This window comes from Oncorhynchus mykiss, chromosome 9 (assembly GCF_013265735.2).
Source record: "Oncorhynchus mykiss isolate Arlee chromosome 9, USDA_OmykA_1.1, whole genome shotgun sequence".
NCBI classification, from domain to species: Eukaryota; Metazoa; Chordata; class Actinopteri; order Salmoniformes; family Salmonidae; genus Oncorhynchus; species Oncorhynchus mykiss.
Window position 1 is genome coordinate 50,160,178 of NC_048573.1, and position 21,205 is coordinate 50,181,382.

Sequence of the window (21,205 nt, forward strand, 5' to 3'; positions counted from 1 at the left end):
CTAATTAAGTTAGGACCGATTGCATTGTGCATAGAGGGAAACCTCAGTCCATAAGCACTGATGGATTCCCTATAGTAAACTAAAGGCTAATGTAGGAAGAACTCCTGTCTTTGCAGGGATATAGGTATCTACCTTTAAGGCCCCCACTGATGTGCACCAACTTTGGACAAAGATAAAAGCTCCTGACTTTAAAATGTCTGATTCTCAACTTTCTGTAGAGCAACCATTAAACATTTAAAGGACCCCTAGTAAATTATACATGGCCCAAAAGAGGATTTCCCTGGCATCACCAACAACCTACAGCCAGGAAACAAGAGTATGCATTGCTCTGTGGCACATTTTAAGAAGGGGCGGGGGGGCACCATAAAATATTGAAGAGGTCTGCATTTTGTTGACGGTTTGATTGGGTAGGGGGGGTCCCCACAGGAGTAAATGTTTTCAAGATGCCATACACATCACTGAGAAACATACAGGTATAGCAGTAAGAGGGTTATTTTTCTGTTAGAATCTTTGGTTGCCACATTTCAAATCATTTTGTATTGGTCACATACACATGGTTAGCAGATGTTAATGCGAGTGTAGAAAAATGATTGTGCAGTAATATCTAACAATTTCACAACAGCTACCTTATAGACACACAAGTGTAAAGGAATGAATAAGAATATGTACATATAAATATATGGATGAGCGATGGCCGAACGGCATAGGCATGCTGCAGTAGATGGTATAGAGTACAGTATATACATAGGAGATGAGTAATGTAGGGTATGTAAACATAATATAAAGTGTCATTGTTTAAAGTGACTAGTGATACATTTATTACATCCACTTTTTAATTATTAAAGTGGCTAGAGATTTGAGTCTGTATGTTGGCAGCAGCCACTCAATGGCTGTTTAACAGTCTGATGGCCTTGAGATAGAAGCTGTTCTTCAGTCTCTCGGCCCCAGCTTTGATGCACCTGTACTGACCTCGCCTTCTGGATGATAGCGGGGTGAACAGGCAGTGACTCGGGTGGTTGTTGTCATTGATCTTTTTGGCCTTCCTGTGACATCAGGTGGTTTAGGTGTCCTGGAGGGCAGGTAGTTTGCCCCCGGTGATGCTTTGTGCAGACCTCACTACCCTCTGGAGAGCCTTAAGGTGGGCAGAGTTGCTGTAACAGATACAGCCCGACAGGATGCTCTTGATTGTACATCTGTAAATGTTTGTGTTTTCGGTGACAAGTCAAATTTCTTTAGCCTCCTGAGGTTGAAGAGGCGCTGTTGCGCCTTCTTCAGCACGCTGTCTGTGTGGGTGGACCATTTCAGTTTGTCCGTGATGTGTACGCCGAGGAACTTAAAACGTCCCACCTTCTCCACTACTGTCCTGTTGATGTGGATAGGGGGGTGCTCCCTTTGCCGTTTCCTGAAGTCCACGATAATCTCCTTTGTTTTGTTGACGGTGAGTGAGAGGTTATTTTCCTGACACCACACTCCGAGGGCCCTCACCTCCTCTCTGTAGGCCGTCTCATCATTGTTAGTAATCAAGCCTACCACTGTTGTGTCATCTGCAAACTTGATTGAGTTGGAGGCGTGCATGGCCACGCAGTCATGGGTGAATAGGGAGTACAGGAGAGGGCTGAGAACGCACCCTTGTGGGACCCAAGTGTTGAGGATCAGCAGGGTAAAGATGTTGTTTCCTACCCTTACACCCTGGGTTTGGCCCGTCAGAAAGTCCAGAACCCAGTTGCACAGGGCGGAGTCGAGACCCAGGGTCTCGAGCTTAATGACGAGTTTGGAGGGTACTATGGTGTAAATGCTGAGCGGTAATCGATGAACAGCATTCTTACAAAGGTATTCCTCAAGTCGAGATGGGTCAGGGCAGTGTGATTGCGTCGGACGTATTGGGGCGGTAAGCAAATTGGAGTGGGTCTAGGGTGTCAGGTAGAGTGGAGGTGATATGATCCATGACTAGTCTCTCAGAGCACAAAATAATGACAGAAGTGAGTGCTACGGGGAGATAGCCGTTTAGCTCAGTTACCTTAGCTTTCTTGGGAACAGGAACAATGGTAGCCCTCTTGAAGCATGTGGGAACAGCAGACTGGGATAGGGATTGATTGAATATGTCCAAAAACACACCAGCCAGCTGGTCTGTGTATGCTCTGAGGATGCAGCTAGAGATGCAGTCTGGGCCGGCAGCCTTGCGAGAGTTGACACGTTTAAATGTTTTACTCACGTTGGCCGCGGTGAAGGAGAGCCCGCAGGTTTTGGTAGCGTGCCGTGTCAGTGGCACTGTATTGTTGTTTAAATTTGTCTGGGAGCAAGACGGTGTCCGCGATGGGGCTGGTTTTCTTTTTGTAATCCGTGATTGACTGTAGACCCTGCCACATACATCTCGTGTCTGAGCCGTTGAATTGCCACTCTACTTTCACTATACTGACGCTTAGCTTGTTTGATTGCCATGCGGAGGGAATAGCTACAGTGTTTGTATTTGGTCATGTTTCCGGTCACCTTGCCATGATTAAAATCAGTGGTTCACGCTTTCAGTTTTACGCGAATGCTGCCATCATTGCACGGCTTTTGGTTGGGGAAGGTTTTAATAGTCACGTTGGGTACAACATCACCGATGCACTTGCTAATAAACTCGCTCACCGAATCAGTGTATACATCAAATTTTGTTGTCTGAGGCGATCCGGAACATCTCAGTCCACATGAAGGAAGCAATCTTGAAGCGTGGAATCCAATTAGTCGGACAAGCGTTGAACAGACCTGAGCACGGCCGTTTCCTGTTTTAGTTTCTGTCTATAGGCTGGGAGCAACAAAATTGAGTCGTGGTCAGATTTGCCGAAAGGAGGGCTTTGTACGCGTCGCGGAAGTTAGAGTAGCAATGATCCAGAATGCTGCCAGCCTGGGTCGCGCATCTAATATTTTGATAAAAATTTAGGGAGCCTTATTTTCACATTAGCCTTGTTAAAATCCCCAGCTACAATAAATGCAGCCTTGGGACATAAGAGTCCAATGAAGTTCTTTCAGGGCCGTCGGGGTGTCTGCTTGGGGGGGGGTACACGGCTGTGATTATAATCTAAGATAATTATTTTGATAGGTAATGCAGTCGGCATTTGATTGTAAGGAAATCTAGGTCAAGTGAACAAAAGGGATTGAGTTCCTGTATGTTGTTATGATCACACCACGACTCGTTAATCATAAAGGCATCCATCCCCGCCCTTCTTCTTACAAGAGAGATGTTTGTTTCTGTCGGCGCAATGCGTGAAGAAACCGGGTGGCTGTACCGACTCTGATAACATATCCCGAGTGAGCCATGCTTCCGTGAAACAGAGAATGTTACAATCTCTGATGTCTCTCTGGAAGGCAACCCTTGCTCGGATTTCATCTACCTTGTTGTCAAGAGACTGGACATTGGCGAGTAGTATACTTGGGAGCGGTGGGCGATGTGCCCGTCTACAGAGCCTGAGCAGAAGACCGCTCCATCTGCCCCTTCTGCGGAGCCGTTGTTTTGGGTCGCCTACTGGGATCCGATCCATTGTCCTGGGTGGTGGTCAAAACAGAGGATCCGCTTCGGGAAAGTGGGGTTCCTGGTCGTAATGTTGGTAAGTTGACGTTGCGCTTTATCCAATAGTTCTTCCAGGCTGTATGTAATAAGACTTCAGATTTCCTGGGGTAACAGTGTAAGAAATAATAAAAAATAAATAAATACTGCCTAGTTTCCTAAGAACGCGAAGCGAGGCGACCATCTGTCGGCGCCATCAGATATAGGGATTTATAAAGTAAAGAGCTAAATTCAGAGAACAGAAAGAAGCGTGTGGTTCCTAGCCTGGCACAGAGCAAATGAGAGCTGTGACACACTGGTCTGGACAGGAGTCTGTCGTAAATGCAGTAGTTGCGCAGAAATGGTCTGAACTTTAAATCAATCAAATGTATTTATAAAGCTCTTCTTACATCAGCTGATGTCACAAAGTGCTGTACAGAAACCCAACCTAAAACCCCAAACAACAAGCAATGCAGATGTAGAAGCACAGTGGCTAGGAAAAACTCCCTAGAAAGGCCGGAACCTAGGAAGAAACCTAGACAGGAACCAGGCTATGAGGGGTGGCCAGTCCTCTTCTGCCTGTGCCAGGTGGAGATTATAACAGAACATGGCCAATATGTTCAAAATATAAATAGATGACCAGCAGGGTCAAATAATAATAATCACAGCAGTTGTGGCTTTGATTGGTTCTCAAAAGTATTTTTCTTTCCTGGGGGATTGAGACCTCATGTGGTTTGGATGAGAAAATTCAGTTGTATTGGAAGGGGGCAGCGCCTGAGGACTGTGTGTGGTTGTCCATGTAAGTGCTTGAGTGAGAAAGACACAGAGGAGGACCAATCAGTAAAAAAAGCACAGCCCCCTTCATTATCGACACGCATCGTGCCTACAACATCAAGCAACCTTTCCAGACAGAGCTTGGTGTTTTCCAGACTATGTGATGCTATCATGGTAATGGGAAGGGTGTGGGATAACCACCTAGCCAGTTGGCAAGTAAATATTATCCTTATTAGCTTAGTAAATGAACAATCCTCTCCATATTGATATCACATTTAACTGGTTCAACAATGAGCTGTTCATCCATATACAGTTGGGTCTGAAATTATTGACACCCCTGATAAAGATAAGCAATAATGGCTATAAAATAAATGACAAGTAATCATTTCTGTTTTACTCAAAAAGGTAGTGGTTAGTATTTGGTCCCATATTCCTAGCACGCAATGACCACATCAAGCTTGTGATTAAATTTACAAATATATATATATATATAGCACAAAATAATCTGAAACATTTTAGTAATTTAGCAGACCTACTTATCCAAAGCGACTTACAGGAGCAATTACAGTTGCATGCCTTGCTCAATGACAGACTTTTCACTTCGAACCAACAACCTTTTGGTTACTGTCCCAACGCTCTTAACCGCTAAGCTACCTGCCGCACTAGAACTGCAAATGCATCCATCAAGTCTGTAGTCACAAGAGTGATTACCCATTTTTTTGTTGCATAAAATAGCTCAAAATTTGAATTATTTGTATTATACAGTCATTATTTCTCATCTTTATCAAGGCTGTCAATCATTTTGGACCCCACTGTATGTATGCTCAGTACTAGAACATAATGGTCTCAAGAAAGCTAACTTACAAGCACACCATTGGTCCCAAACAATTACCATAACTAAACATAATTCACTTCTTCAATGTATGATGTTGGTGTACAAAGCACCTCTTTCCCCTCATTATTTCCTGTCTGTGATAAGTAGAAGTATGTTTCAGATCACATGTAGCAAACCACACTGTGACATGGCAGTTTATCTGCTCTCGTTTATATGTAATCTGCATATTCTCTTACCTGTGCTCAATGTTTCATGTCTGTGAAGATGTAGGCTAACAGACATTACATCATGGTTCAGTGAATGAGAGGATGTCCTTCAAAACAGTCAACCATCTCCCTCCCTCAAATGCCAATACAGAACATGTACTGGTATATAGACTTTTGCCTGACTACATAAAATGTGTGGCGGTCAACCTGGCTTTCCGATGTCCTCTCACCTGTCCTGGTCTTGGTGTTGGTGAGGATCTCCTGTAGCCGTTCCTGTAGTTTATCAGCTCTCTTCCTCTCCAGCTGTAGCTGCCTCTTCAAGTCTTTCAGCTACAAACAGCGTTACAAAGCCCATGAGAGGAGAGTACACTACTTAATTTGAAAAATACTGCAGCAAACGGGTGGTTTTCTATAGAGACAACAGCGCCAGTTTGACTCAGGGAGACAAAGGTAATCTCAGACAAGCATCAGATTAAGACAAAGAAAACAATCAAATAAGATGACCCATCCTCCCCAGAAAACAATTTAGATAGCTGGCTGGAAGAAGGAACTGCAAAGCCCTCGCGACCCCTACGCCTCAGGCTAGCCCATATTCTTGCAATTATCTGCAGAGGCAGATTCTTATCATCAAGGCAGGCATCGAATAATTGGTTACAAGGGGTCAAACTGGCATATTGAAAAGGCTGCCCCGATTCCACTTCTAAAGAGCAGAGTGGGTGTGGCGTCGTGCACCGACTGCCTACCTACCACCTGGAAGTAATCATTCAATTTCCTCTCCATAGCAAATGGAAGTGGCCTGACTCAGTTTCCCCTCAGCTCAGCTGTTAATGGTAAGACAGAAACAGAGGTGTTCCACTTACTGCTGAACTGCCCTTCTTCTCCAGGATCCTCTGGCCATCCACTGTATCTTTAATTTCCTGTATACCACACCAACAGGGAGAGTACATCATGAAAATCATTAGATGACCACAGGCTCATTATACTGCTTATACTGGATTGTGTACATTTATGGAAAATGTGATGGGGGGGTTAATAGTAGTTTATGCTAATTGCAAGGGGGTTAGTTTACCTGCTTCAGTTTTCCAATGGTTTCATTGTGCACATCCCTCTCTTTCTCCACCTCTGTCAAATGCAGCTTCACACCATCTATATCAAATGCCTTTCCCTGAATGAGAAACACAAAGAATATGTATTCAGTTCTGTTATTTTCCTATATACAATCTGCTGGGTTTAATAGGTTAGAGAGAAAACCCAATTTTAAATCAGTTTCAACATAATTAGGGTTCTATGTACACCATGCTAATGGCGTCACTTACAGTAAATACAAGATTAACATAACAGTTGGACAATGTTTAACAGTTTGAAACTAACTTCATGATACACTACATGACCAAAAGTATGTGGACACTGAATGTCATATGCTGTAGCGTTAAGATTTCCCTTCAGTTGAACTAAGGGGCCAAGCCTAAATCATGAAAAACTGCCCCAGACCATTATTTATCCTCCACCAAACTATTCTGTTGGCACTATGCATTGGGGCAGGTAGCGTTCTCCTGGCACCTGCCAAACCCAGATTCATCCATCGGACTGCCAGACGGTGAAGTGTAATTCATCACTCCAGAGAACGTATTTCAACTGCTCCAACTGAGTCCAATGGCGGCGAGCTGTACACCACTCCAGCCGAAGCTTGGCAGTGCGGGTGGTGATCTTAGGTTCGTGTGCAGCTGCTCAGCCATGGAAACCCATTACATGAAGCTCCCAACAAACAGTTATTGTGCTGACGTTGCTTCCAGCGGCAGTTTGGAACTCGGTAGTGAGTGTTGCAACCGAGGACAGACGACTTTTACGTGCTTCACAGCACTCGCCGGTCCCGTTCTGTGTGCTTGTGTGGCTTACCACTTCGCGGCTGAGCCTGTTGCTCCTAGACGTTTCCACTTCACAAAACCAGCACTTACATTTGCCCGGGGCAGCGCTAGCAGGGCAGAAACTGACTTGTGGGAAAGACGGCATCCTATGACGAAGCCACATTGAAAGTCACTAAGCTCTTCAGTAAGGCCATTCTACTGCCAATGTTTGCCTATGGAGATTGAGTGGCTGTATACTCGATTTAATAAACCGGTCAGCAAAGGGTATGGCTGAAATATCAACTAATTTGAAGGGGTGTCTTTTTGTATATATAGTGTACTAACAGGATTTTTATTGGAACAGTGGGGGTATGTCACCAAAAACACACACCAGACCACGTCAAACACTATCATATCGTCAAACCTATGAGCAACCTAAGGGCCACCATATGCTGAGAAATGACAGTTAAATAGATGAAACACTTAATTGCTGAAGACGTACAGTTAAACACACATTAGGTACTCAGGCGATGAGAATAGCAATTTGAGTCCTGCCTTCATGTCTCAGGGCATGCTGCAGTGAACAAAGCCTACATACACTATACATAATACCAGTCAGTACTCCCCTGGGCCCGGATGAAAGTGTCAGAGTGTGTTGCTGTGTACAGCACTCTGCCATGTCTGTCTGGGAAGAGGAAAACAAGTTTACCTCCAGTTGGATAGAATGTTCCTTCTGTAGCTTCTCCATCTGCTCATGGTGCTCCAGCCTGCTCTCCTCCATGCTCTCCTGAACACAGGAATACAACAGGGTCAACGTTGGAACAAGCCATCACCTAACCATCAGCACACGTCTATTCTTAGCATTCTTTCTTTTTTTTTTTAAAGGCTAAACTAAATATTTAAGGTCCTTAAACCATGCTACAAAACAAACAAAACTATCTAAGCAGAAAGAAGAAACACACTAGTGACACCAAGTGGTCAGTGTTAATGTGACAGGGGTTACTCCAGGCAGTGAAGAGCTCCACTCTCAACAAACAATATTGATCACCTATTAACCTTATCTTCAATAGCATCTATTCATGCTAATGTAAAATCTTTAAAGTGTATAGTGGTAGAACCCAGCATTACTACAGAGCAGGCAGTATATACACTGTAATATCCTGGTGAATAAATCAATGTGAAACTGAAGTTGGTACTGTACCTCAGCCTCTTTGAGTCTACGTTCAAACCAGCCCTTAGTTCCCTCCATAGACTGGACCTGGGCCTGCAGCTCCTCTACACTCTGCTGCAGACCCTCCAACTCCTTGTTGCGAGCCTAGGAGGTCATAGGGCAAAGGTCACATTAATACACAAGCAGTGTACCTTCTCATGTTCTCTTCCCTCTCATTGGCCCTTTGGCCCAGACCTGCGCCACCCCCCCACCTTCTCATCTCGAAGCTGTGAGCGGATCTCCTCCTCGGTGCGGTTCTTGTCCTCGTGGAGTCCCCTCAGCTCTTTCTCGTAGCGCGCCCGCACCCCCAGCACCTCCTTCTCGTGCTGCAGACGCACGTCGCTCAGCTCTTCCTTGTGTCGTGACTTCTCTGTGATAATGTCGATGGCCAGCTCGTCCAGCATGGCCTTCCGCTTGTCTGCTGTCTGAAGGGGGAGGGACATGGGAATGGGAGATGATATCTCTGGATGTTACTACACATCTGACATTTACTGTGATGATACACGACCAATAACATTCACATCTCACTTGGCACTTAAACAAACCATAAGAGAAATCTTTGAATCATAATATAAATTGGACTCAAATATAACTCTGTGATATGCTAAGTCTAAGACAGGCACATAAGGTCATTGAAGCTGTGATGTTCATTTACGGTCTGTGATCCTGTGGGGATAACGAGTGGAGCTTGAGAGAGGTCAACTCAGCATTCCCACCTTCCCTGGGAGAATGCCAGTAATGAGAGTGCCATGTGTATTACAGAACAATAGTGTGTCTCTGATCACTCCCTTTCCGTGTGCGTGTCAGATACCTTTTTAGCCTCCTCCAGCTCTTGCTGTACCCTGTCTTTCTCCTGGCCAACTTCAGTCAGCTGCTCCAACAGTCTGCTGTTGGCACGGTTTGACTCCTACAGATACATTCATCAGAGAGGAGCACATGAGCAAGAGATGGGTATAAAAATACATTTGCAACGGGAGCTTTTTCCTCCCCGACCTACAAGATAAGCACTATATCATAGTAAAAAAAGAAAGGATTCTGACCTACCAATTAAGAGGACCGAGTCCTGCATTATTTGTCATAGACAGTGCTCCACATTTATTTAAGATTGGTTCTCTATCTTAGTATGCATGTACTAGGACAGTGTGAGGGCCACACAAACCTGTAGCTGAGAGCTAAGGTCATCTCTCTGTGCCAGAAAGCTCTCCTGCTCCGTCCGTTTCTGCTGCAGCTCCACATTCAGAGCCGTGTTTTGGTCACGCAAAAGGTTCATCTCCTGAGTCTTCACTGTCTGAATCTAATGACACACAACACCCACTAGTCAGGACACAGTCCCCATCACAATGGACCAACATCTGACGACTTTGTTTAATGAAACATGGTAGTGGATCAAATGGGTCAGTAAGGCAGAAGTGGAAAAAGTAAGAAAAGAAAAGCAGGTGAGCAGAGGTTTGACACACAATGATGATTTAGGATTAAGCTTTGTAGGGCAAAACAACAGACAGTATTATTGTAAGGATTAGCAACTCATGTGTGAACACCATTCGTCACTATGTGAAAAATCTCTGTACCTCCCTGACTTTATTCACATTAGCATGACTTGTCATATTGGTGATGCATCATGGTTAATGGCTGGTGAGTGGTGACGGCAGCAGAATGAATATTGAGGAGGTTCCGCGGGGTAGTGGCAGGGCAGTAAGATGAGCTGTACCTGTTCTAGAGCCGCTAGGTTAGTCCTGAGAGCATCGTTCTCAGTCAGGATACTCTCCACCTGCTCCTGACTCACAGCACTCTGACAAGCTACCTGTATCACAGCCCCACACACAGGGTAACACAGGGGACCCCACCCAGGGAGGAAAGGAGGGGAGAGGGAGGAAAAAGACAATGTGCAAGGTGAAGAGAAGGATACAAAAAGGTGGCGATTGGCAGCTCGAGAATAGGGATAGAAAAGTGTGGGGGGGTGGGGGGGATTTGATAGGGTGGATAGATCATCATTAAAATAATGAAGGCAGAAGGGGCAAGGTGAAATGACCAGAAGAGGATCAGTGAGACAAGAAAGTCAGATGGCAAAGAAATATGGAAAATAAGTATAAATTAGGCAATGTAAAAGAAACAAAGAACGGTGACAGAAGCCAGACCAGAAACAGAACTTCTGCATGACTAGCCAAAACAGAAAGCTGGACTGAAAATAAAAATTAACTTCCATATTGAAAAGAGAAAATGAAGAGAAGGTAAGAGCAGGTTCGAATGCCTTATCTTGTTGTCGTCTACCTAAAGCGGAGTTCAAGTTAATTAAGACGTGCGACATCACAGAGGACATAAGTGCCAGTCGTGCTAAGAGGCTTAATTAAGTGGAAAACAGATTGGTCCCTAATGAAGTGCACTGTGCCCACTTAAGACTGTGGACCACTCTCTTCCAGACAACCTCTTCAGACACAGACTAATCTCCAATGATTTAGGGTGATCCCCACTTTGCCTTTTCATTAACCGTCAATTAAAATGTCTTGACTCTAAGATAATTTGAGTGTTTTGGAACTTCAACAGGATGGGAAGAGAGCGTATAGTTCAAGAAAGTTTTGAGTTTACCTGATCTTTAAGTGCGTGTAGAACTAACTCGTGCTCCTTCTGCCGGCTCTGGAGCTGTTCCTTCATCTCACCAACACTCTAGATATAAAAACAGGTAGCAAGAGTCAGCTTCAGCTTCCCACTATATTCTGTCAATCATTTTAGGATATGGTTCCATATCCTGGTACAACCCAGGTACAGATCAGGTTGTGAGGTTAAGAAGGCCTATGTATTGTCATAATACAACAATATGAGTACTCCAGGTACAAAACCAGATGATATATATTTTGGGTGATTGATCTCATAACAGAACAGGCAACATCAGGATGTTTAACCTGATTGGCTGACAGCAGATCTCCCTGTAACTTCTGGATGCGGATGTTCATAGACTTCAGCTCCTCCTCCTTCCTCTGTTGAATCTCGTCGATTTTGGTCCTGGTGCAGAAAGAAATGTATATTCATCTAATTGTCGTATTCGTCTCCAAATGGCGTCTGGCAGGTTTTTTTGTTACTTTTCTCTAAGTCATAAACAAGTAACACCACCTTCAGAAGCTTGGTGAAAGTGAAATATAAGTTGAATCTTTATACCCTTACCTGCTGTCATTGTAAAGGTCTTCTTTTTCGCCTTGCAAATGCAGAAAGCTATAAAACAAATCGCAAAGAGCCAGTCAGAAAACGATTCAACCCTGAAATCACCCCGTAGAGGAGGTATAACAGACAGACTTCTCGAGCGGGAGGCCAGGGCTGAGCACATAAGGGCAACTTTGGGCAGGCGACTTTGCAAACGCAGCAGACGACAGGTTCAGTCTCATTACTCTTGCCTGCTGACTGTACATGGGGCCAGAGCCTAGTGTCACAATGCAGTACTGAGCCTGAAACAGCGGCCCAATATTGCCAGAGAAATACCACTATAATGGGACAGGGGATAATCATGACTGTCCTACTCTCATGTAGTTCATCACAGCTGAGCCAAGATAACTTAAATAAGTTCATCCACAATTCTGCAAGGAAATACAATCAATCCACATTTCTGCAAGGAAATACAATCAATGTATCATGGAATTGTCTTCCAATGGGAGGGGGGTTAATATATCTCAAAATTAATAGATTAAAGCATAATTTGCCATGTGTGTCACTTCAAAATGATACACATTTTAAGTACAGCAGCTTTGTTTACAAATTGCAGGTCAGCTTTCTCGAGGTAAATATGAGGCATATGTTATTTATCATTTCTCTTGCGCACTTCCCATCTGTTCCTCTGATCCATCCACGATTCACAACATCACATATCAAGTGTATATCCCTCTCATTATAAACAAGAGTTGAGTGATACAGAATAAGTGTCATTTTTAGACGACAGATGTGTGTGGTAACGGTTCATATTGTCTCCTGGCTGTCAGTCCCTCTGTCGGTCTGTGCGACAGCTGATCTGATGTGCAGCTGCGCATATTTGAAAACACAGGCGGGTCATTTACAAAGTTGCTTTGATGTTGCTTGAGCTTCGGAATTGTGGGCAATTTTGATTCAGCAATGGAATATTTTCCTAGTGTAATACTTGCTGGTTGGACCGTGTTTTAGACTCCTCCGCAAGATTAATCACGAAAGCCAGCTATACCCGTCTACTGGTAAATTAAGACATTTAAGATGCTAGCTAGCTCACTCGCTAACCAATTCAGCTGGCTAGCAAACTGCTAATATAGCCACACATGCATTGGTAGCATACCGCTGGGTGATTATACAGCCAAATAAACATTCCTGCACTTACCTGCTTTTACTTTGCTGGAGTTGCTAGCTGGCTAAATGTTTTCCTCTTGGGTGTGGAGTTTACTATTGCAACCTTTTGATGGCTGATTTAATTTATAATAATTCAACCGTATATGATCGTTTACTTTTCCAGACAAGTGTTTGCACTGCAAGGGCTCAAGCAGAAAACTGCTAACATTGCACCGCAGTAGCCTATTAATGTTGTTCATGTACATTAGAATAACATTTTACTGCTGTAACTTTCATAGCTGACTCGACTTACAAATGTCCCTTTTAATACAGTAGTCCGCTTGTTGTATAGGCTACAAGCAAATGAGAAAACTACCATCTGTCTGATCAAGAGTGGCTGGCCCAGAGGCCGCTTGGGAACTCTTAGGTAGACCTTTACAACGTCTTGCCCGACGGTTTGACAATTCATAAACACAAACGACATTACTGAAAGTTACTGAGACTGGCTTTAAGGTTGACTTTATGAAGAACCAAAGAAATGCATTCGTAACATTTGCAAGCTAAATAGATTACCTGTCTTGCTTTTTCTTCAATTTTTCAGAGAGCTAGGGCACACATGAACAAAATCAGTGTTAGATTACATGCAGGGGCCTAGATGCTAACATACACTAGAGCCTCATTTATACACTGAAGAACACATATGTTATAGTTACCTTAGCTATCTCTTCTTGAAGTTTAGTGACATCTGTCTGTTTGGATGACTGGAGGAGAGAAGAGAAAGATATAAGTACTTAAAATGAAGACTTCGAAATAGCCAAACCAAATTGTTGTCCAGCTCATCATATTTATACATGCCAAAGTGCCCTCAATTAGCATAGTAAATGAGGTAGCTTATTGCTTCACTTTGAGGCACTGGGGCAGGTAACACGAGAACTGACTACAACTTAACTCTTCTTAACCTAGAGTACAATTATCACTTAGCAGCAAAAACAAATCTAAGACTGTCCATTTCTCTCACCCTGGGATGTTGACACCTAGCCCAAGGTTGTGAGATTGGTCGTTACCTCTAGTGCTTGGAGCTGCTCCTTCAGTAGGCGCTTCTCCTCCACCTCAGTGTGCAGCTGCAGCTCCACCTCTGGCCCAAAGCATTGCGTTATTGGATTTGGACACAGTGCTGACCACCTAAGAGCATCCTGTTTCATAACTAGACCAGTGCTCCTCACTGCAGGTCCTGCTGGGCACGCAGGTAGTCCATCTTAGTCTTAATTACAGTACAGTAATTGCTAAGAGGAATCTTTGGGACATCCAACTCTGATGCCACCCGATTGAAGTTGAAATTAACGGTAAGGGTTAAGGTTAAGCTAGGGTCGTCCCAAGGGTCCAACTTAGCATCTACAATTACAGTACCCCTCTCACTGGCTTCAGTCACACGCTCCTGAACGAATTAGTCTGACATGCTGTTGAGAAAAACTAGACACCTGCTGGACCCATGCCCCACAGAGCCTGCATTGAGGAACAGTGAACTGGACTATGTCCTATCAGATTGGAAGGAAACCAGCAGTTAAATTATTTACGCAACATTGGGTGCTGGAAGTCAACATTGTTAACAAAGACTTAAATTAAGTCAATTACTCATGTAAAGTAGCACAACAACCAAATGGGAAAGTTTCCACTGAGATAAATGACTGCTGTGCTGAGATTTCCCAACTATTTCTGAAGATATAGTCTCCATAAGAAAAAGACAACTCACCGATAAGCTCATTCACTCGCTGTTCCAGTTTGGCACATTTTGCCTCTGCCTGGGGGAAAAAAATTAAAGTCATTTAAGGACAATTCAACACATTGCCATACAACTTTTGAATTATGCATGGTGTATCTAAATAGGGGTTGATTCATGTCTGCTGTAATATCCCAGTTGGTGTACCATACTGGAACGGTTCAATATGATGTAGAAACATACAGGCACATCATAATGGGCAGAATAAACAGAGCAACCCGAATTAGTGTATGCATGAAACAGTGAAAGTGCATGTAACATTTATTTAGAGTTATTACCACTATGCTCTGCTGTTCATTGATTATTGATTGCCATTAACATTTGTATTTATGCTGCTACTGGTAACCATTACTCAGGTTTACATGTACAGTGCATTCAGAAAGTATTCAGACCCCTTGTCTTAAGGTAATGAAGGACTGTCGTTTCTCTTTGCGTATTTGAGCAGTTCTTGCCATAATACGGACTTGGTCTTTTACCAAATAGGGATATTTTCTATATTCCACCCCTACCTTGTCACAACTACTGATGGTTAATAAATGATTCCATATGTGTCATTTCATAGTGTTGATGTCTTCACTATTATTCTACAATGTAGAAAATAGTAAAAATAAAGAAAAACCCTGGAATGATTAGGTGTCCAAACCCTTGACTGGTACTGTAGATAACACAAATATATATCATTAGCCTTTTGATATTAATTACTGCACTGTTGGGTAGAGCTCGCAAGTTAAGCATTTCACTGTAATTGTGCATGTGACTAAACTTGAACTTCAGGATATTGTCAAATTGCAGTTCCATAGAACATACAGTGCCTTGCGAAAGTATTCGGCCCCCTTGAACTTTGCGACCTTTTGCCACATTTCAGGCTTCAAACATAAATATATAAAACTGTATTTTTTTGTGAAGAATCAACAACAAGTGGGACACAATCATGAAGTGGAACGACATTTATTGGATATTTCAAACTTTTTTAACAAATCAAAAACTGAAAAATTGGGCGTGCAAAATTATTCAGCCCCTTTACTTTCAGTGCAGCAAACTCTCTCCAGAAGTTCAGTGAGGATCTCTGAATGATCCAATGTTGACCTAAATGACTAATGATGATAAATACAATCCACCTGTGTGTAATCAAGTCTCCGTATGAATGCACCTGCACTGTGATAGTCTCAGAGGTCCGTTAAAAGCGCAGAGAGCATCATGAAGAACAAGGAACACACCAGGCAGGTCCGAGATACTGTTGTGAAGAAGTTTAAAGCCGGATTTGGATACAAAAAGATTTCCCAAGCTTTAAACATCCCAAGGAGCACTGTGCAAGCGATAATATTGAAATGGAAGGAGTATCAAACCACTGCAAATCTACCAAGACCTGGCCGTCCCTCTAAACTTTCAGCTCATACAAGGAGAAGACTGATCAGAGATGCAGCCAAGAGGCCCATGATCACTCTGGATGAACTGCAGAGATCTACAGCTGAGGTGGGAGACTCTGTCCATAGGACAACAATCAGTCGTATATTGCACAAATCTGGCCTTTATGGAAGAGTGGCAAGAAGAAAGCCATTTCTTAAAGATATCCATAAAAAGTGTTGTTTAAAGTTTGCCACAAGCCACCTGGGAGACACACCAAACATGTGGAAGAAGGTGCTCTGGTCAGATGAAACCAAAATTGAACTTTTTGGCAACAATGCAAAACGTTATGTTTGGCGTAAAAGCAACACAGCTGAACACACCATCCCCACTGTCAAACATGGTGGTGGCAGCATCATGGTTTGGACCTGCTTTTCTTCAGAAGGGACAGGGAAGATGGTTAAAATTGATAGGAAGATGGATGGAGCCAAATACAGGACCATTCTGGAAGAAAACCTGATGGAGTCTGCAAAAGACCTGAGACTGGGACGGAGATTTGTCTTCCAACAAGACAATGATCCAAAACATAAAGCAAAATCTACAATGGAATGGTTCAAAAATAAACATATCCAGGTGTTAGAATGGCCAAGTCAAAGTCCAGACCTGAATCCAATCGAGAATCTGTGGAAAGAACTGAAAACTGCTGTTCACAAATGCTCTCCATCCAACCTCACTGAGCTCGAGCTGTTTTGCAAGGAGGAAAGGGAAAAAATTTCAGTCTCTCGATGTGCAAAACTGATAGAGACATACCCCAAGCGACTTACAGCTGTAATCGCAGCAAAAGGTGACGCTACAAAGTATTAACTTAAGGGGCTGAATAATTTTGCACGCCCAATTTCAGTTTTTGATTTGTTACAAAAGTTTGAAATATCCAATAAATGTCGTTCCACTTCATGATTGTGTCCCACTTGTTGTTGATTCTTCACAAAAAAAATACAGTTTTATATCTTTATGTTTGAAGCCTGAAATGTGGCAAAAGGTCGCAAAGTTCAAGGGGGCCGAATACTTTCGCAAGGCACTGTACTTGTTCATGGTGTCACACTTGACATTTTAGTCATTTAGCATGCACTAACGTGCAGTTAGTGCATTCATCTTACGATAGCTAGGTGAGACAACCACATCAGTCGTAGTAAGTACATTTGTCATCAAATTAGTTATCAGCAAAGTCAGTGCTAGGCGCAAAAGAAAAGTGCTAATGTTTTTGTCTTTTTTCGTCAGTGCCTAGTGTTTTTTTTTTTTTTGTCACCTGTTCCAGTCTGTCATTGGTTCCGGCGGCAGCATCCTCCATGTTCTCACTGACATCAGCATGCAACTGGACACCATTAGTGTCAGCAGGCCCTTCCATCTTGGAGGCATTGGTGTCACTGACATCTACTCCCCTCTGGCTCTTTATCGCACTCTCAGAGCGCTCCTGGAGGGCTGAGGGAAAAACACAGGGATGGAAATAGAAGCCAGAACTTGAAAAACTGATGTGTTGCCATTACTTAGATACATCTTATGTAAGAAATGTCTTTGAAAAAGTGGAATTCCTACAATGATGACCAACATAAACATACCCGTCATCTTTTTCTGAAGGGCAGCGTTCTCTGCCTGGAGACGGAGTAGCTCTCCATCCACAGAGCTGGAGGTGGGACTGGAGGACTCTGCCTGAAACACTTTTCCATCCTTTAGGTCTTTGTTTTCATGTTCTAGCTCCTCTATCTGGGTACATAACTAAAAACACAAAAGGGAATCAAATGAATACATATTTCTGTAATATAATCATGAAACGGGATCAGAAAGGTAGGGCTTTTATGTCACATTAGCTAGACATATATCACATCTTCCATTACAAGAACATTCCCCTCTGCTGTAACGAGGCGCAACTACTCATAACCACAACCCATCACCAGTGGCATGAGTGGGAGCAGGGGAGATATAGTACCTTGGACAGCTCCTGCATCAGGGTGCTGTTTTGCAGTCTGAAGTCGTCCTCCTGGCTGTGCAGTTTCCCTTGCAGCATCTCATTCTCGCTGAGTAAGGCATCCACCTCCTGAGCGTGCGCCCACCCACCCACACACACCAGACAGACAGCAAATCAACCCATGTGAACACAAATTACAGACTCTCCTCACCTTGGGGTTTAATAGAAGAACCCTACTTGAAATATTTGATCTGTTGAACTGAAAGCATTTCTAACTAGCACAATACAAATGTAATATAATATGAGAATATCCACTGAATAACAATCCAATAAGAAAAACACAGGCTAAGGACTTTATGATACCCCGGATTTCTAGTTTGAATAATCTCACAAAAAACATAATATTGTTTGCTGGTGAGACAGGATGGTGAAATTAACCAAAACAAAAAAGTTGGAGGACTTTGCTGTACTTCCATCTCAAATGTCTGTTTCATACTTTGATGAGACTCAAAAATCAGTTTTTGTCAAATGATCTAAAATACTTTAGGGAAAGATGGAATATGCATATTGCAACAGCAGATGGCGCAGTTAACTACATTAATACATTATAAACCAGGTCAATTTAACATTTGTGATCCTAATTAGTAAATGTATAAAATTAATTTACAGCAGTGTGTTCCTCCTTTCTTTACCTATGCTTGGGCATAAAGATCACCTCGTCTTCATTGAGGAAGTTTCAATCCATTATTGTAATACACACAGTATATAACAAACTAATGTTCAGACCATCTTTTCAAGATAATTTTATAGACCGCTTTGATGAGTTTGAGAAGATCAACAGAAATAGGACAAGGAACTCACCTGAGCTTTCTTGCTCTTATTCAAAGCCTGCAAATGAAACAAAAAGATCATTAGAAACTAAGTCAAATCCCAAACAAAGTTACCTTTTATTCTTCCTCAAAACATGATGATGCCTTTAGTTTCAGTGTATTGAAATCCACAACACTATTATCAGTTTGTTTAATCAAATGTAGATTAGCTTGCAATACCTTCTGTGCTTTGATGTAATCCTTCTCCAAGGTCACTGACTTCTGACGAACAGCCACTAGCTCTGAAATAGAAACAACCACAAATCTTTATCACCAGTTACTAGTATTTTAATCTCAGTCACTTGAACTAACCCATTTTGAAGTTGGAGACAATGCATCACACACACACCTACCTTTAGGAGGGATACTACATCTGAAGCCCATCCTGGAGTTGCAATGTAATGCTCATTTAATTTCAGCAGTAAATATTGATCCCTGTTCATGGTCACAAATTGGCTTTACAGAATGTCTTTATTTTATTAGCTACTGCTTACCAGCGGTGTTCTTCCGCAGGTCATCAGAAAGTTGGTAGTTCTGTGTCCTCAGCTCTAAAAGATGAGCCTGGAAAAAAGGTTATAGGCGGAGTGGATGACTTTATCGAGGTTCAACTTAAAACGTAAAATAGCTTATTGAACAACACTACTTTGAATGTTAGCTGGGTGTGTTGATGCCACAGCTTTTAGTGTGTTATTAACTGATGTGTCAAATCCAACACACTGAAATGTCACATTGTTTTCAACGCTTTGGATGTTAGCTAGGTGTGTTGATGACCCCTTAAATGAGAATTGTCTACTACACAAACAACAGTAAAGTTGTTATGCAATATCTGGTTTGGAAAGCTGAACACAACCATAATAATAACTTAAGTAACGTTAACTGGTATCCAGTTCTTACACAGGCTGAAAGCTAACACTAGGCTAACGTTATCTGACCAAACCCGTGACCGAGCAAACAACTATAAGACACAGCCATTTGAAATCATTATCTAACACGAATACAATAACCGATTCGTTGTTATTAAGATAACAACGAAGACCAGTGTAATTTCAAGATATCTAGCTAGCCAGCTGGCTAACTAACTAGGTAGCCATCCACACCGACTAGATAACTCGCAAACCAGTTAGTTGATAATGTTATTAGATAGAACACGAAGCCACAATTCCATATATTTGCATTGAATACTAAAATGACAGAGCCAAATGACCAAATATGTTAACTACCGGTTATTGGATTCGAAGAACAATGAATGCAGATATTAGCTATTTAGCTAGCAGCTAGCTAGTTAGCTACATTCCTTGGTTGGAGTGTTGCTTTTGGCCTAGCTAGGGGAAGCTAGCTAGCTAGGTTGTGATGCTTTTGCCACTGAGTAGTTTAGCGCTGGACAGATTGATGGCCAGTCCAATTTTCAGGAAATACTCTGAAGATCGCAGCATATTTGAAACAACTGGCATTAAAAATGGACACGTTTCCGCCTACCTGCATTCGATGGAACTCCTCCTCTGATAGTGCCTGCGCCATCTTCACTGAAGAGCTAGGAAGGACTCTGCTGTTAGTAGAGGTTTGATAGGAGTCGGTGTGGAGAAGTAGGCTACAATTTCAGCAGGTTAGCGTTTTTCGTCACAAATGTTGTTCTGGAGGCAGGTCTGCAGCGCACTAGCTGGAACAGCTACAAAGTCATACAATCTAATTTTAAACGGAACCACACCGCTAACACTAATGCCTAACCTTAAATTAACACCAAAAAGCTAATTTTGTTTTCATATATTTTTACAATATAGCCAATTTTAACTTTGTTGCTGGCACATCAAGCGAAAATCGAGAGTTCTGCCTCCGGGGCAAAATTCATGCCAATAAAAGTCAACCTGCACGTTTTCATGTCATGCTGCATCCTATGGAAAACGCAGAGTAGTTGTATAGGGAAATGTAATTTCATGGGACGACTTGGCTATTAAATAAGGGAGGGCCGCACTAACTATTTTCACTAGTCTAAACATTACACCATAGCCAGGTAATTGTCTTAAGTAATAATCACACCTGTCCAGTAGTTGGAGACCAGAACCATAATGCATGGATATGTAACAGCGTTGAGGTGCCTCTATCAGTGAATTACCACCTGATCTTGAGCTACGAGCTTACTGGTCCATTTGAATTAATTGTTTGTTTGCTTCGATTGTTTGCAGATATGATGAATGCACCTCCAACTGTTACCGACAATCTGAAACTGGAAGAGGAAGCAAGACATCTCACTCGCTAGTTTTTTCTAGTTCATATAGAGTGCATTCGGAAAGTATTCAGACCCCTGTGGGGAGGGGGGGTTCTCATTAATCTACACACAGTACCCAATCATCACAAAGCACAGGCAGGTTTTTAGAATTTTTTGCAAATGTATCAAAAATACAAAAATTAAATATAAGTGCTCAGACCTTTTACTCAGTACTTTGTTGAAGCACCTTTGGCAGCATTACAGCATTGAGTTTTCTTGGATATGACACTACAAGCTTGGCACACTTTTATTTGGGGAGTTTCTCCAATTCTTCTCTGCAGATCCTCTCAAGCTCTGTCAGGTTGGATGGGGAGCGTCGCTG

At 42.6% G+C, this 21,205-nt stretch overlaps 1 protein-coding gene across 5 annotated transcripts in view; it reads right to left on the minus strand.

Moving 5' to 3' along the window:
* LOC110532303 (GRIP1-associated protein 1) overlaps nt 1-20,677 on the minus strand; it is a 42,671-nt gene extending 21,994 nt beyond the window's left edge. Inside the window, exons 1-23 of one of the 5 annotated variants that reach the window (XM_021616070.2) lie at nt 20,097-20,677; nt 19,115-19,181; nt 18,801-18,862; nt 18,613-18,639; nt 17,773-17,880; nt 17,405-17,561; nt 17,095-17,267; nt 14,418-14,466; nt 13,732-13,802; nt 13,381-13,428; nt 13,241-13,272; nt 11,549-11,596; nt 11,290-11,389; nt 10,976-11,053; nt 10,101-10,193; nt 9,552-9,686; nt 9,204-9,299; nt 8,605-8,817; nt 8,384-8,497; nt 7,892-7,969; nt 6,408-6,503; nt 6,199-6,255; nt 5,569-5,668 (exon numbers count right to left, since the gene is read on the minus strand). In XM_021616070.2, coding sequence (XP_021471745.2) covers nt 5,569-5,668; nt 6,199-6,255; nt 6,408-6,503; nt 7,892-7,969; nt 8,384-8,497; nt 8,605-8,817; nt 9,204-9,299; nt 9,552-9,686; nt 10,101-10,193; nt 10,976-11,053; nt 11,290-11,389; nt 11,549-11,596; nt 13,241-13,272; nt 13,381-13,428; nt 13,732-13,802; nt 14,418-14,466; nt 17,095-17,267; nt 17,405-17,561; nt 17,773-17,880; nt 18,613-18,639; nt 18,801-18,862; nt 19,115-19,181; nt 20,097-20,138 — 2,044 coding nt within the window. In that variant the 5' untranslated portion in view covers nt 20,139-20,677. Of the gene's footprint in view, nt 1-5,568; nt 5,669-6,198; nt 6,256-6,407; nt 6,504-7,891; nt 7,970-8,383; nt 8,498-8,604; nt 8,818-9,203; nt 9,300-9,551; nt 9,687-10,100; nt 10,194-10,975; nt 11,054-11,289; nt 11,390-11,548; nt 11,597-13,240; nt 13,273-13,380; nt 13,429-13,731; nt 13,902-14,417; nt 14,467-17,094; nt 17,268-17,404; nt 17,562-17,772; nt 17,881-18,612; nt 18,640-18,800; nt 18,863-19,114; nt 19,182-20,096 lie in introns of all 5 variants that reach the window. The other 4 variants (XM_021616068.2, XM_021616067.2, XM_021616071.2 and 1 more) reach the window with 4 other exon arrangements.
* Nucleotides 20,678-21,205: the final 528 nt, after the last annotated feature.